At 33.9% G+C, this 12,869-nt stretch overlaps 1 protein-coding gene across 2 annotated transcripts; it reads right to left on the bottom strand.

The window, feature by feature from the left end:
- Positions 1-500: 500 nt before the first annotated feature.
- On the bottom strand, positions 501-12,128 carry LOC111714271 (uncharacterized). Of its 2 annotated transcripts, XM_023489340.1 has the most exons (19): positions 11,953-12,128; positions 11,153-11,245; positions 9,593-9,827; positions 9,331-9,405; positions 8,883-9,058; positions 7,340-7,436; positions 7,004-7,053; positions 6,702-6,778; positions 6,441-6,526; positions 6,316-6,368; positions 4,829-6,257; positions 4,227-4,770; positions 3,215-4,159; positions 3,023-3,140; positions 2,674-2,770; positions 2,201-2,277; positions 1,754-1,833; positions 1,016-1,096; positions 501-828 (listed from the first exon to the last, which is right to left on the bottom strand). In XM_023489340.1, exons 2-19 carry the CDS (start codon positions 11,224-11,226, stop codon positions 650-652), a joined length of 4,473 nt encoding a protein of 1,490 aa, XP_023345108.1. In that variant the 5' UTR covers positions 11,227-11,245; positions 11,953-12,128; the 3' UTR covers positions 501-649. The 2 variants fall into 2 exon arrangements, with proteins under 2 accessions (XP_023345108.1, XP_023345115.1); XM_023489347.1 differs by lacking the exons at positions 11,153-11,245; positions 11,953-12,128 and adding an exon at positions 10,786-10,929.
- Positions 12,129-12,869: the final 741 nt, after the last annotated feature.

The raw sequence follows: 12,869 nt of genomic DNA on the forward strand, positions 1-12,869 counted from the left end.
ATCAAAATCTACCGTTTAAGCGTATTCGAGAATAATGAAATGAACTCTTTTTTTTACAAAGATTTTTATTATTCAGAATAAATTATCTTTAAATAAAAAAAAATTATCTAATTAATTTATGATTAGAAAAAAAATGCTTAAAATCCGCCAAACCCAAAATTTCAACCCTAACTTAGAAAATTCTAACATATTCCAACATATCTTTGGAAACATGACAAAATTTGGAATGTGAGAAAACATTCTACAAAATCCGAAAAGATTCTACGATATTTAAACCGAATTTTACATAAATATCCACAATTTAACTTTCTAGCAAATTGAAAAGCATTAAAAAACATCATTCTACAGAAACAAAACAAATTCAAAATAGGACGAAAGGTGCACGACTACAATATTTGACAAAGTTTAATCAATGCCAACAAAAACTTGACTTTTTTGCTGTGAAAAGGACAAAATCTAAGCAAAATCAACAAAAAAACGACATAAAATTAAAATTCATATAATTTTCAGAAATTTATTTGATTTGAGTCAAGTAACATATTTACATATCTAGGTTTAAGTCATGAATACACAGGCTTAATTTGTAAATAGTATTCTGTACATTGTGTACAATGTACATTGTACAACGTACTTTCATATAAAGGAATAATCACAGTAAGTTTGCATAAAAAGATCTCAACTGAGCCTCGAGGGCCTTGGTCAAATCAGTTTCAGATTCATCTATTTTTGAATTCATATTCGCGGGTTTTCTGTCAGATTGTGTTCTGAGCGCTGATGTAAATATCTCCAGCTGTTTTCTAACAGAATTAACAACATCTTTCTCGTAACCTAAACACCAAACCAAATATTAAAACAAGCGCAAAGTACAGAGCACCATCATGCAATACAGTCAAATAACAATTAATACAAATTTTGGACACCCCTCCCCCTTTCCAGGATCTGATCATAAACATTAAAAAAAGAAACATTCGCAACTAGCAAGTTTTAGTGGATAAAAAAGCCTAAGTAAACTAACCTGCTTTTTCCGAGTACTCTTCCTCAACCCTTTGCTTCAGACTCTGCAGCTGGTCTCGTAGAGTTGCGTTTAACTCTGCAGCTAAACATTAATTCAAATTATGTTTTATTAAAGAGAATGTAAGTGAAATTTGAAGTGACCCTCCATGCAAAAATGGCAAATCCCGATCTACCTTTTTTGCTCACAAGAAACATTAAAAAAAACATAGAAATAATACCTTTTAAGGCATACAAACGACGCGATCCTCTACAGTATTAATCAGATAAAGGTTTAAAGGGTACCGTTGTAAATCGACACGACTATCTTTACTTGAAGGGTCATTTGCATTACGCTTACAATCCCTTTAATGCTCTAGGACTGGACACATTTCATTTAACACAGAGAGAACCCTAAAATAGAATAAACCGGAGTGATACTGGTTTTGTTTATTTTCCAGCATAATAAAACCTTAACCGGAAATATACAACCCGTTAAATAAAACTCGATTGCATCGAACAAACGAATTTTATGAAAAAAACAAACACTTAAAATACTTAGCTTTAGTTAAGTTATTTTCCTACGCTTCCTTTATGTTCCTTCCGTAGAAATTTGCTTATGATTAACCTGTTTTCAAAACTAATATAAGATGTAATTCATACTTGATCAGAAAAAGCTTTTAAGAGTTGTGAATTAGACATTACCATCTTTGTATTGGGTTTTACGTAAAATTACGCTTACAGTCCGCTTAAAACTAAATACCTAGTTTATCCTGCAGCTCTTTCTTAAGATCAGCACTAGCTTCAGAAGATTCAACACTTCCACCAGTTTTGTAAAAGTTCCTTAAAAAAGAATTGCTGAGTACTCGAATGTGAATATAATTCCTTAAAATAACGTTCTGAATGAAACACCAGAATACTCCCCGGAAACCTGCAGATTTTAAATGATAACCCCAAACATTTCATCGGAGACCAAGCTTTTCAATATAGACCCCGCTTTTTCTTCTAGATTTTCATCAAAGACCCCAAGATTTTCATTGGAGACCCAGTTGGAGTTTTGGATTGGGTCTCCACTAAAACCTTGTGTTCCATAAAGAAACCTGGAGGAGTCAAAAAAAAAGCTTGGGGTATCCGAATTCAATTATTGGCATCTTTGACCTGTTTTGTTACTCTGTAAATCTTAATTGATCAACATGATAACTAAAATTACCTCAAAGATTTACTCGAGATCCTCCTTCCTGGAAAATATCTCATCACATTTGCAGCTTTAGCAATTATATTACGATCCTAAAAATATTAAAAATGAGTTTTGTATTGTTTAATAATGCTTTAAGTAAACAGTCTTTAAAAATCTGTAGGAGCTAGTCTAACGATAAGACGATTAAAAGAATCCTAAGTCTAGAAATAAACACTCTTGTAATGTCTGACTAAAGGGAAAAAATCTTTTAAAAATTCTGAGTCTACGGGACCACTCTTAGAAATGTCTGAGTATAGTGGAGCACTATGGTGGAATAGTCTTAAATGTCCTGAGTCAAGTGGACCAATCTTGAAACTGTCTGTGTCAATTAGACTGTGCTTGAAACTGTCTTGTTTTAAGCTAGTGTAGATTCCAATATTAAAATTCCCTTAAATGCTGAATAATAAAGTTCCTGATATCCAATTTAATAAATGTATATTACAAACCTCTAAAGCATTAGTTATAATCTGACTACGAAGAGACGCCAGGAGTCCCATCTTCAGATCTTCTTCCACTTCCTCCACACTCTCTTCCTCAATATCTCTAAAAATAGTAACTTTAAGTGCTCGTGGTATGTCTGTTCCACAACTTTACTATTTAAACCTATGTGTCACTGCAAAAAAGGCTTACATATGTATGCTGGTAAAAAAATAAACAAATTGCCAGAATTTATTACTTTTCTGAACCAAAACAACTTGTTTAAAATGTTAACGAAATTATAGCTATAATAGCTTTAAATTAATCTCAACTTCAAGGTTTAAAAGCTTCTCTAAAAGTATTAAAATGAAGTTTTACCCGTTTTTATCATAGTAGCTTGAGAGCACCCTATGCTTAAAGTTTTTAGCTCTGTATGCTCTTGTCGACGTAGAAGTTGAGGTTGAGGCTACCTCTGTTGTGGAAGCAGCATTTAAACCTAAAATAGAAATTTAGACAAACGTTTCATCTTATAAAATTAGTTGAAGATGAACTTTAAACAATTGAGTTTACCTAATTGTCGAAATATTTGTTCAAGTAAGTCAGGAAGTTGTTCCAACTTTGAATCTCCAAGAGTTGCCATGGTTAACTGCTTTAAAAGTTGCTTAGACATATTCAGAAGCTTTTCTGAAGAACTTTCAGTGCTGATCACACTACTTTCAGAACTTCCAGGGTCTCTACTAGATGTTGTCAGTAGTTGCTCAAGATCAGATTCAATGCTAACGTGGTCAGTTTCTTCTTGGAATTTGCAGTGAGATATGTGTGATGTGTTATTTTCACATGGCACATGATTTTGTAAAGAAAGTTTGTCCTCAAAGGATTCATACATCTCAGCAGATAATGTGGAATCTTCAGTAGTAGGGATTAATATATAGTCAACATCATTTTCATTATCTGTGACATATAGGGTATCTTCAGTCATATCAGCTTCATAATATAAGCTAAGAGTAACATCTTCAGAGACATCTTTCATATCTTCAGAGACATCATAAGTATCTTCAGGAAAGAATGTTGTTTCATCAAATATGTTGGTGGTAGCTGTAAGATCATTAGTGATATCTACAGAGTTTATAGTGAAATCAGATGGGTAAGATGTAAACATGAATGGTGCTGATGTGACATTTGTATGCAATGATGTGGCATCTGTTGGCAATGATGTGGCATCGGTTGACAGTGATGTGGCATCTGTTGATAATGATGTGACTTCTGTTGATAATGATGTGACATCTGTTGATAATGATGTAGCATCAGTTGACAGTGATGTGGCATCGGTTGGCAGTGATGTGGCATCTGTGGAAGCTGATATGGTGGCAGGTGTTGGAAAGACATAAGAAACCGTAGTTAGTGAATTGCTTTTTATAACTATATTCTTATTTTGATTTGAGCCAACCAAAGTTGGTATATCATTTAATGAACTTTTTAAAAGATTTTTCTTGTCTTTCAGGTTTGAATCTGTCTCTAAAATACAAAAAAATTATGAATTGAAAGATTGTATTTAGGTAATAAATTGTATTGAGCCTCTTACCTTTAGAGTAGTTTGCAAAACCAAACTTCATTTTAGTTTTAAAACCATCACGAAACTTGCCAAGGCCTTTTCTCAATTTGAAATTAAATTGATTTTTCTCTCTATTGTTCACAGTGGCAGTTTTATCTGAACCAAGAACGGAAGACTTGGTTACCAAACCAACAGATTCTCCAGATAAATCTGAAGTTGACTGTGGTGATAAAGAAACTGGTAAATTTGGACTGTAATGCTGGTCAGGTGATTGATCAATGCTAAATGGATTCAGTAGTATTACATCATAATTATATCTGGACTTGACAACACCAGAAGGTTGCACAAAAGATTTATTGTCAAGTTCAGCTGGAACCTTAATAATCTGCTGTGATGGAGCAGACAAATTGGATTCATCATGAGAATTTACAGGAGGCTTTTGTATGGGTAAAAAAATGAATTTATTTCCATGATAATTTGATGCATCGGCAGCATTTTGCTTAGAATTGAGAAAATCAGACCCACTGTGGTTTCTTGAGAACATGGATACAAATAGCTCCTCAGTTACTTCAACCTGAAACAAAAAAAAATATGTTAAAAACAAATTTCAAAATTACTGCACATCAGCTTACCTTTGAGTCTGATACTTCCAAAATTCCATTTGTTATCATATCATTGATCTTAACATCAGTGACTTTATCGTTCTTCAGAACCACTAAATGGTTGAGATTTTCTGAACCAAGCTCAGCCATTGTGTGCATCAGGTCAGTTTTTACTGTTTTTAACATGGCATCAGAATTTATCTCATAATCATCATTGTTGTATAATGGTAGAAGACTATTCAAAAATGATGTCAGCATCATGTCAAAGCTAGATTTTGCCATGGAATCATATTGAGTGTCATTGGGCTTTTCATGTGATGCATCATTTTGATTTGTAACCTGAGCGTCTCCAAAACTTTCAGAAGATGAATCTTGTAACACTAGGTCATCTAAGAAGTTGTCCAGAATATTATTATGATCATATTCAGTTGGGGTTTTTTCTATTTTAGCTACGTAGTTGTGGTGGGGTATGTTAAGATCTTGTATAGAAATAACAACAGGCTTTGCAGGTTGTCCAGAAAAATGACCATGCCTGAAGTCTTTTTTTTCTGATTTTATACCATCTGGCCTAATGTTTTCTATTATTGGTATTGTTGTTTTGGGGTTTTGTCTGGCAATATCTGCACCACTTGAAGTTTCAGCTGATCTTGGGATTGCTACAGGTCTTGAAGTTCCTTCAGATCTTGGGGTTCCCTCTGGTCTTGGAGTTAATGCTAGCCTTGGTGTAGTTACTGGTCTTGAAGTTTCTCCTGCTCCTGGTACTGCTGCTATTCTTTGGGTTACTTCTGGTCTTAAAGTTGCTGCTGATCTTGGGGAGTTATCTGTTCTTTGTGTGTTTACTGTTCTTGGAGTTACCACTGGTCCTGAAATCGCTAAAGACCTTGGAGTTGCTAATAGTCTTGGAGTTGCTCCTGGTCCTGGAGTTGTTACTGGTCTTGGAGTTGAAACTGGTCTAGAGGCTGCTCCTGATGATTTGATTTGTAATGGTCTTGGAGTAGCAACTGGTATAGTTGCACTTGGTCTTTGACTTTCCAGTGGTGTTAAAGTAATAACTGGTCTTGAGGGGGTTGCTGAGACATCAGTAAGCATTGAAGCATTCAAGTGCATATATGTATCAACAGGTTTATGCACATCTTTAGTTAAAAGTATTTCAGGTAGAGAACCAAGTTTGCCCTGATTCAATACGTTTGGTTTGATGTGGTTTTTTGCTTCAGGTTTGATTCCCGATAGAAGTTTTTGTTCCGAGAAAAGAGTTTCAATGAAAAAATCGATTATTTCTTCCTTCTTTTTCATAGCAATAATCATATCCTCCATATGTTCAGCATCATGTATTGTCATATCAAGGTTGTTAGCAACGAAGGCAGAAGCTGCAATAAGAGGTTTATGATCACTTCTGCCATCTGTGATAGGAGAAGAAGAAGCAACAGAGGAAACAGGATTACCATAAGAGAAGATTTCACTAAATAAACAAGTATTCAAACTAAAAGACCAATTCTTATGAAAAAATGTTTTTTTACCTAAACTGGACAATTCTCTCTTGGATATTTGCTTGGAAACTTCTAATCTCCAACTTTAACAAAACGCAGTCATATTTTATGAAACCTTATTTAAAGATATTAAAATATGAAAATCGCACTTGTACCTCTGTTCTGGGTACCCTATAATACTCTTCTATATTCTTCTGAATCCCAGAAAAGAACGTAGTTGGATTAATCATCATTTCTGCCCCTGATTAGATTAAGATATATTTGTATTTTTTTACTCGATTGTTATGTTCTAATAATCTTGGGACATTTTTTGGTATTTGAACACTTTTTGATCAAATGCAATTTATAAAGTATGAAAACGCAAGATCAGAAAGCTTAAAGTATCTTCTAATCCTTTAGATTTTAGCATTACAAACCTTTAAAGAAGTCGAGTCCATGCTTCTGAATTCCAGGTTCCAGGTGGTGAATCATCTCATGAGAATCCGTACTTAAACTTTAATCACACATTTATTGTAGCAATGAAAAAAAGGTTTACAGTCCTAAATAACTTAATAGACTTGAAACATATTTTGATTTTTGATATATTTTGTTCTAAGAAAACTTTAGATGCAAATAAATACAGTTTGTCAATTTTCCCTAGTAAGTATTTTGCTTTAAATATACATTCAAATCTAAACCCTTACATAACTTTGAAGTTCCCAGCCATAAAAAAACTTGCCTCATAGTCTCCTGGAATTTTTGAGTGAACATCAATCCATCAGATATAACCTAACACAAGCGAGAATATTGTCAAGAATATTTAAAGATCATTCACGAATGATAAAGAGATTTCATTATCATCAAAAAAAAAGTATTTACGTCAGAAAATTTTCTCTTTTCTTTGCAACATTTACATTAAAGAGAATAGTAGCTGTTGGAGGGTGTAACCCATTTTTTATGAGTTTTAAAATTTAGAACTAAGATTTTAAATAGACATTACTTCAAATGTACTTTATTATTGGTTTGGCCTGTATTCTTTGCAATGTTACAAAAACTATCTAAACTAAATGTTTACCTTCACCATTTCCTGAGGGAAACTTCTGAACGCATTGTTTGAGGAAAGATTTGTTTCTTTATAATCCTCAAGGTGGGTGAGAGAAAAAGAGAATGGACTGATCAATATTTGTCTTGCATTTTTTTAACGTTTTTTAAAACGTTTAATATTTAAGGAAGAAAAAAGTACAAACGTCGGACCAGTACAAACGTCGGACCAGTACAAACATCGGACTAGTACAAACGTCGGACTGGTACAAACGTCGGACCAGTACAAACGTCGGACGGGTACATTTATAAGAAAAAACGTCGGACTTGGTAGATTTTGAATAGACCATTGTTTAAAAAAATTACAAACTATGAATTCTACAAGATCATACAGTTTAATCCCTATATCTTTGCAACCCGATGCTGTAGATGTTTCCAAGAACAGTTCGTGGACTTATTGCTATATTTCCAGAGCTTCCTTTGACTACTTGTTTTTCTATTTCACGTACTCTTTTCTTCAAAAGATCACTGTCATGTGAATACTCTCCCAAGGAAACTGATAATCTTGTCATTCTCAAGAATTGTTTTTCCTTTGAATGCATTGGTAATCGGTTTTGTTGGGTTTCTTCTTTGGAACCCTATATTTAATCTGATTTGATACAAGTAGGTGCCGTCCCCCCTGCTTGACCTCAATTCAAATATATTTTTTCCTCCTTAGTCCGACGTTTTTCCTTATAAATGTACACGTCCGACGTTTGTACTGGTCCGCCGTTTGTGCTGGTCCGACGTTTGTACTAGTCCGACGTTTGTACTAGTCTGACGTTTGTAAGTCTTATGTTTGTACTGTCCGACGTTTGTGGGTCCGACGTTTGTACTGGTACCAAGAAAATAGCTTTTCAAACAAGAACAGAAGAAAATAGCTTTCCAAACAAGAATATAAGAAAATAGCTTTTCAAACAAGAACAGAAGAAAATAGCATTGCAACCAAGCAAAATAGAAAGTAGTTTTCCAACCAAGCAAAATATAAAGTAGTTTTCCAAGCAAGAATAGAAGAAAATAGCTTTCCAAACAAGAACAGAAGAAATTAGCTTTCCAAACAAGAATAGACAAAAATAGCTTTCTAAACAAAAAGAAGAAAAAAAATTTCCAAACAAGAACAGAAAAAAATAGCTTTCCAAACAAGAATAGAAGAAAATAGCTTTCCAAACAAGAATAGAAGAAAATAGCTTTCCAAACAAGAAAAGAAGAAAATAGTTTTGCCACTAAGCAAAGAAGAACACTGATTTACAACCTAACATAGAAGGAATAATCTTTGCAACCAAGCAAAGAAGGACACATTTTTGCAGCCAAGCATAGAATAAAATAGCTTTGAAACCAACAAAGATCTTTGAAAAAGAGACATACAACTAAGCATTTCAGTAAAGAAGAAAATAACTTTGCAACCAAGCTTAAATTCATTTTTTTTTTAAAGGAAATGTAGATATTTTCAAGAGCTTAAAAAAGACAGATTTTCCTTTGGTAGGCAAAGATAAAAAACGTTATCCAGTTATTACATAATAACATGCAATAAATTATTCCTTAAGACATTGGTCAAATGGTTATAGGGTATCAAAGTTTGAACAGGGAAAGCACCATGAGAAGAGTGCTGTACATGCGGAGTAGTGTGCTGTTCATGCGGATTAAAGTCCGGTACATGAGAAGAAGCGTACTGTACCGGAGGAGTCGGGTAAACTGGTCTCTTGTATTCAACAGCCTATAAACATTAAACACAAATACAGAGTTTATTGCTTGCCCAACTAATGTCACAATTTGTTAAAAAACTACAAGCGGATTTTAGGGGCCTGAGGATTTGCATTGGAAAGAAAAAAATGTATTATAATTTTAAAATTTTTCAGTAAATTAGTAATTCCACTTCAAAGAAAATAAATGAAATTATCGATCCAATTACATTAACGCAATTAATATCAATTAAGTTCTAATCAACATAGAATATCATTTTATAAAAATCGAAAATAACTTTTTAACCTTGTTCTGGACTGGTTGAAATATTTGGTCAGGGTGAACTAGAGCCATCATAACATCATGAAAATTATATTCAACCTAAAATAAAATTTAGTTTTTATTATATTCAACTGGATTATCGTAATTTCAAACATTGGATGTGGAGATGGAATGAAGAAAATAAAAACAAAAATGAGAACAGTTACTGAAAAATTTACGACATAAGACGCAAAAGTGAACATAAGCTGTTAACTATGAACTTCATATTTTTGTAGTATAAACCTACCTCTATTGGAAAGAACCTCCTGGGATGAGTGCTCCGAGTACCTCTTGAACCAGGAGAAGGTTCAGGGAAGAATCTACTGGAATGAATACTCCGTGTACCTATTGAACTAGGAGAGGGTTCATGGAAGAACCTCCTTGGATGAGTGCTCCGGGTAGCTCTTGAACAAGGAGAAGGTTCAACCTTATATCTCCGGGATCTCAAGTAGTTAGGCTTTCCAAACCGCCTAACATTCAAACTAAATATAATGATGGAAATTAGATTAAATTAGAATATACTTAATATAAAACTTAAGAATGCTTATACATTAGATTTCAACTACAGTAAAACAAATCAAAAGATTAAAGCAGTACACGTCCTGACAGAGTAATATACCAGACTTGCAGTACCTTTTCCTGGCACAGTTCATATATTTTCATATTTTTATTCAACTACAAAGCACGAGGACAATGCAAATGAAAAATCACAATTCACATGTGGTTTGGACCCGCCTAACCAGAGTAGGTTGTTTTGATTGGTTTACTATACAGTGTACATTTTAAGCATAATAATGATAAATCAGAAAAAGGTAAGGTGGAGAGGAAGTATTAGGGAAAGGAAGGGTACTCAGCGGAAGGGTTGAAACAGAGTTAAGTAAAGATACCCAGGTATACAAGACAACAGTACCTGTCCTGGAATGGTTTTAAGTAAAAATACCCAGGTATACAAGACAACAGTACCTATCCTGGCATGGTTTTAAGTAAAAATACCCAGGTATACAAGACAACAGTACCTATCCTCGCATGGTGTTAAGTAAAAATACCCAGGTATACCAGACAACAGTACCTATCCTAGCATGGTGTTAAGTAAAAGTACCCAGGTATACCAGGCAACAGTACTTGTCCTAGCATGGTGTATAGTAAAAATACCCAGGTATACCAGGAAACAGTATTTTTCCTAGCATCGTGTTAAGCAAAGATACCCAGGTATACCAGAAAACAGTACCTATCCTGGCATGGTGTTAAGTAAAAATACTCGGGTATACAAGACAACAGTACCTATCCTGGCATGGTGTTAAGTAAAAATACCCAGGTATACCAGACAACAGTACCTATCCTAGCATGGTGTTAAGTAAAAATACCCAGGTATACAAGACAACAGTACCTGTCCTAGCATGGTGTTAAGTAAAAATACCCAGGTATACCAGGCAACAGTACATGTCCTGGCATGGTGTTAAGTAAAGATACCCAGGTATACAAGACGACAGTACATGTCCTGGCATGGTAATATGTAAAGATACCCAGCAATACCAGACAACAGAACCTGTCCTTTCACGGTAATAAGTAAAGGTATCCAGGTATACCAGACAACAGTACCTGTCCTGTCATGGTGTTAAGCAGATTATCCAGGTATACCATAAAAAATACCTTTCCTGGCGTGGTATCATGTAGAAATACCCCGCAATACCAGACAACAGTACCTGTCCTGGCATGGTGTTAAGTAAATTATCCAGGTATACCATAAAAAATACCTTTCCTGGCATGGTGTTATGTAAAGATACGCAGCGATACCAGACAACAGTACCTGTCCTGGCATGGTGTTAAGTAAAGATACCCAGCAATGCCTAACAACAAAATCAGCATCAGCTGTTCCTTCATCTTCAACTGCCTCACAGATCTGAAGTTGAATGATTATTCAATAAATTAACAAAGACAGTTCCAATTTACGGTTAAATAAATAATAAATTATTTAATTAATCTAGTCTTGTATTCTAGTTTATAATTTCAGGTCAGCAAAAACTTGCTTTAACTTTTGATTACATCGGTAAAGTATATAATTGCAAAAATATGTTTTTTGTTTCAAAAATAGTCGTTTTTAGTTTTACAAAGGCAAATTAAACTGTTAAGAATTTCTTTAATGAGCCCTTTCAAAGTATAATTTTGTAAGAAACCAAATTAAAAGTTAATTTCACCCTATTAATGGTTCTTCCTATTCATGTTTCATTTTTAATCCTGTCAACATAATTCTTCTGAAGAAGCCACAAAGAGATGCTTCATATTTTTTAAAATGTTATTTTCTATATTTTATATTAAACACCAAGACGGGCGGGGGGGGGAGGGTTAGCTGCACGTTCCCCCCTTCTCTAAATTGGCTAAAGAGGGGGGGGGGGTCTACGTTGAAACTTTGTAAAATTGAAAAAAAAAACAGGGAGAAACCTTGAAAATTTAACTAATTTCAGACTAGAGACTTTTAAACTTTTTTTTTACATTTTAACTGATACTGAACATCATTATCAATATCATCATACAAATTTTATCCATTTCAAAACATGCCCCCCCCCCGCACAGTATGTGCTGTAAAAATATGAAAGTTAGTTTTGTTACCTTTTGATTTTAGAGATCTGAATGATCACTACCTCATTTTCTCATTCACATTTAGAATAATCTCCCATTTTCATTGATTCACTTAAATTTCTATATAAGGATTTAAATCTTGCAGAACCAGATAATAACAAGTATGTTATAGCTTAAAGTGTTTAAACGATACTGACGGGGATTGTATACACCCTGTCAGTGTTTGTTGGTTAAAAAACCGGTTTTTGACATAACATTATGCAGTACACATGTAGTACGTAGGGGGGGGGGGACGTAAATAAACAAAAGAGTTTTTCGGATAAAGGGATGGTGTAGGCATAGAGAATAGAATATATAGAGAGGAATTTACTGGAAAAAAGTGTAAAACGGCCATTTTGTTGTACTGTTTCCATACTGCAGGTGTACTTCACATATTTATGCCATATAACCTGGTGGGCCCTGGAAAATCATTTTATAGAAAATCTAAAATTATTGTTAAAAGAAAACCAAATTATGAAATAGGTTGGTTTCATAATTGACCAATGATCATTTTACAATACATAGACTCTATGCCTTCCACTTTACAAACGATGATTTTCCGTTATAACTATAAATCAAATGATGTTTTTATTCACCTAATTCATTTTATAAAGTTTATTTAACAGCTTTAAAAAATTCGAAATTGAAATAGATAGTCTAGAGAACATACTGTATTAATGTACTCTACTGCATATAATTTGTGAACATTTACAAGATTTGTACACTTTAAACTCCCTTTCAGGCTGAAAGGGACTGAAAAAATTCATACCGAGAGATTCTTTTAATTCCTCTCTATATATTCTATTCTCTATGGGTGTAGGTTTCCTTTTAAAAAGTGCTTGAATCAGAGATAAGAGGGTATCAGATAGATCAAATGAAACCTATGAAATGCAATATTTTCTAAAGCA

The sequence above is a fragment of the Eurytemora carolleeae genome, unplaced genomic scaffold (assembly GCF_000591075.1).
Source record: "Eurytemora carolleeae unplaced genomic scaffold, Eaff_2.0 scaffold149, whole genome shotgun sequence".
Taxonomy (NCBI): domain Eukaryota; kingdom Metazoa; phylum Arthropoda; class Copepoda; order Calanoida; family Temoridae; genus Eurytemora; species Eurytemora carolleeae.

Coding starts and splice junctions, on each gene's coding strand:
- LOC111714271 (XM_023489340.1), bottom strand. CDS start 11,226: ATGAAGGAACAGCTGATGCTGATTTTGTTGTTAGGCATTGCTGGGTAT. Junction 6,258..6,315: donor GAGAGAATTGTCCAGTTTAG/GTAAAAAAACAT, acceptor TTGTTTATTTAG/TGAAATCTTCTCTTATGGTA. Junction 2,278..2,673: donor TTATAACTAATGCTTTAGAG/GTTTGTAATATA, acceptor TAATATTTTTAG/GATCGTAATATAATTGCTAA.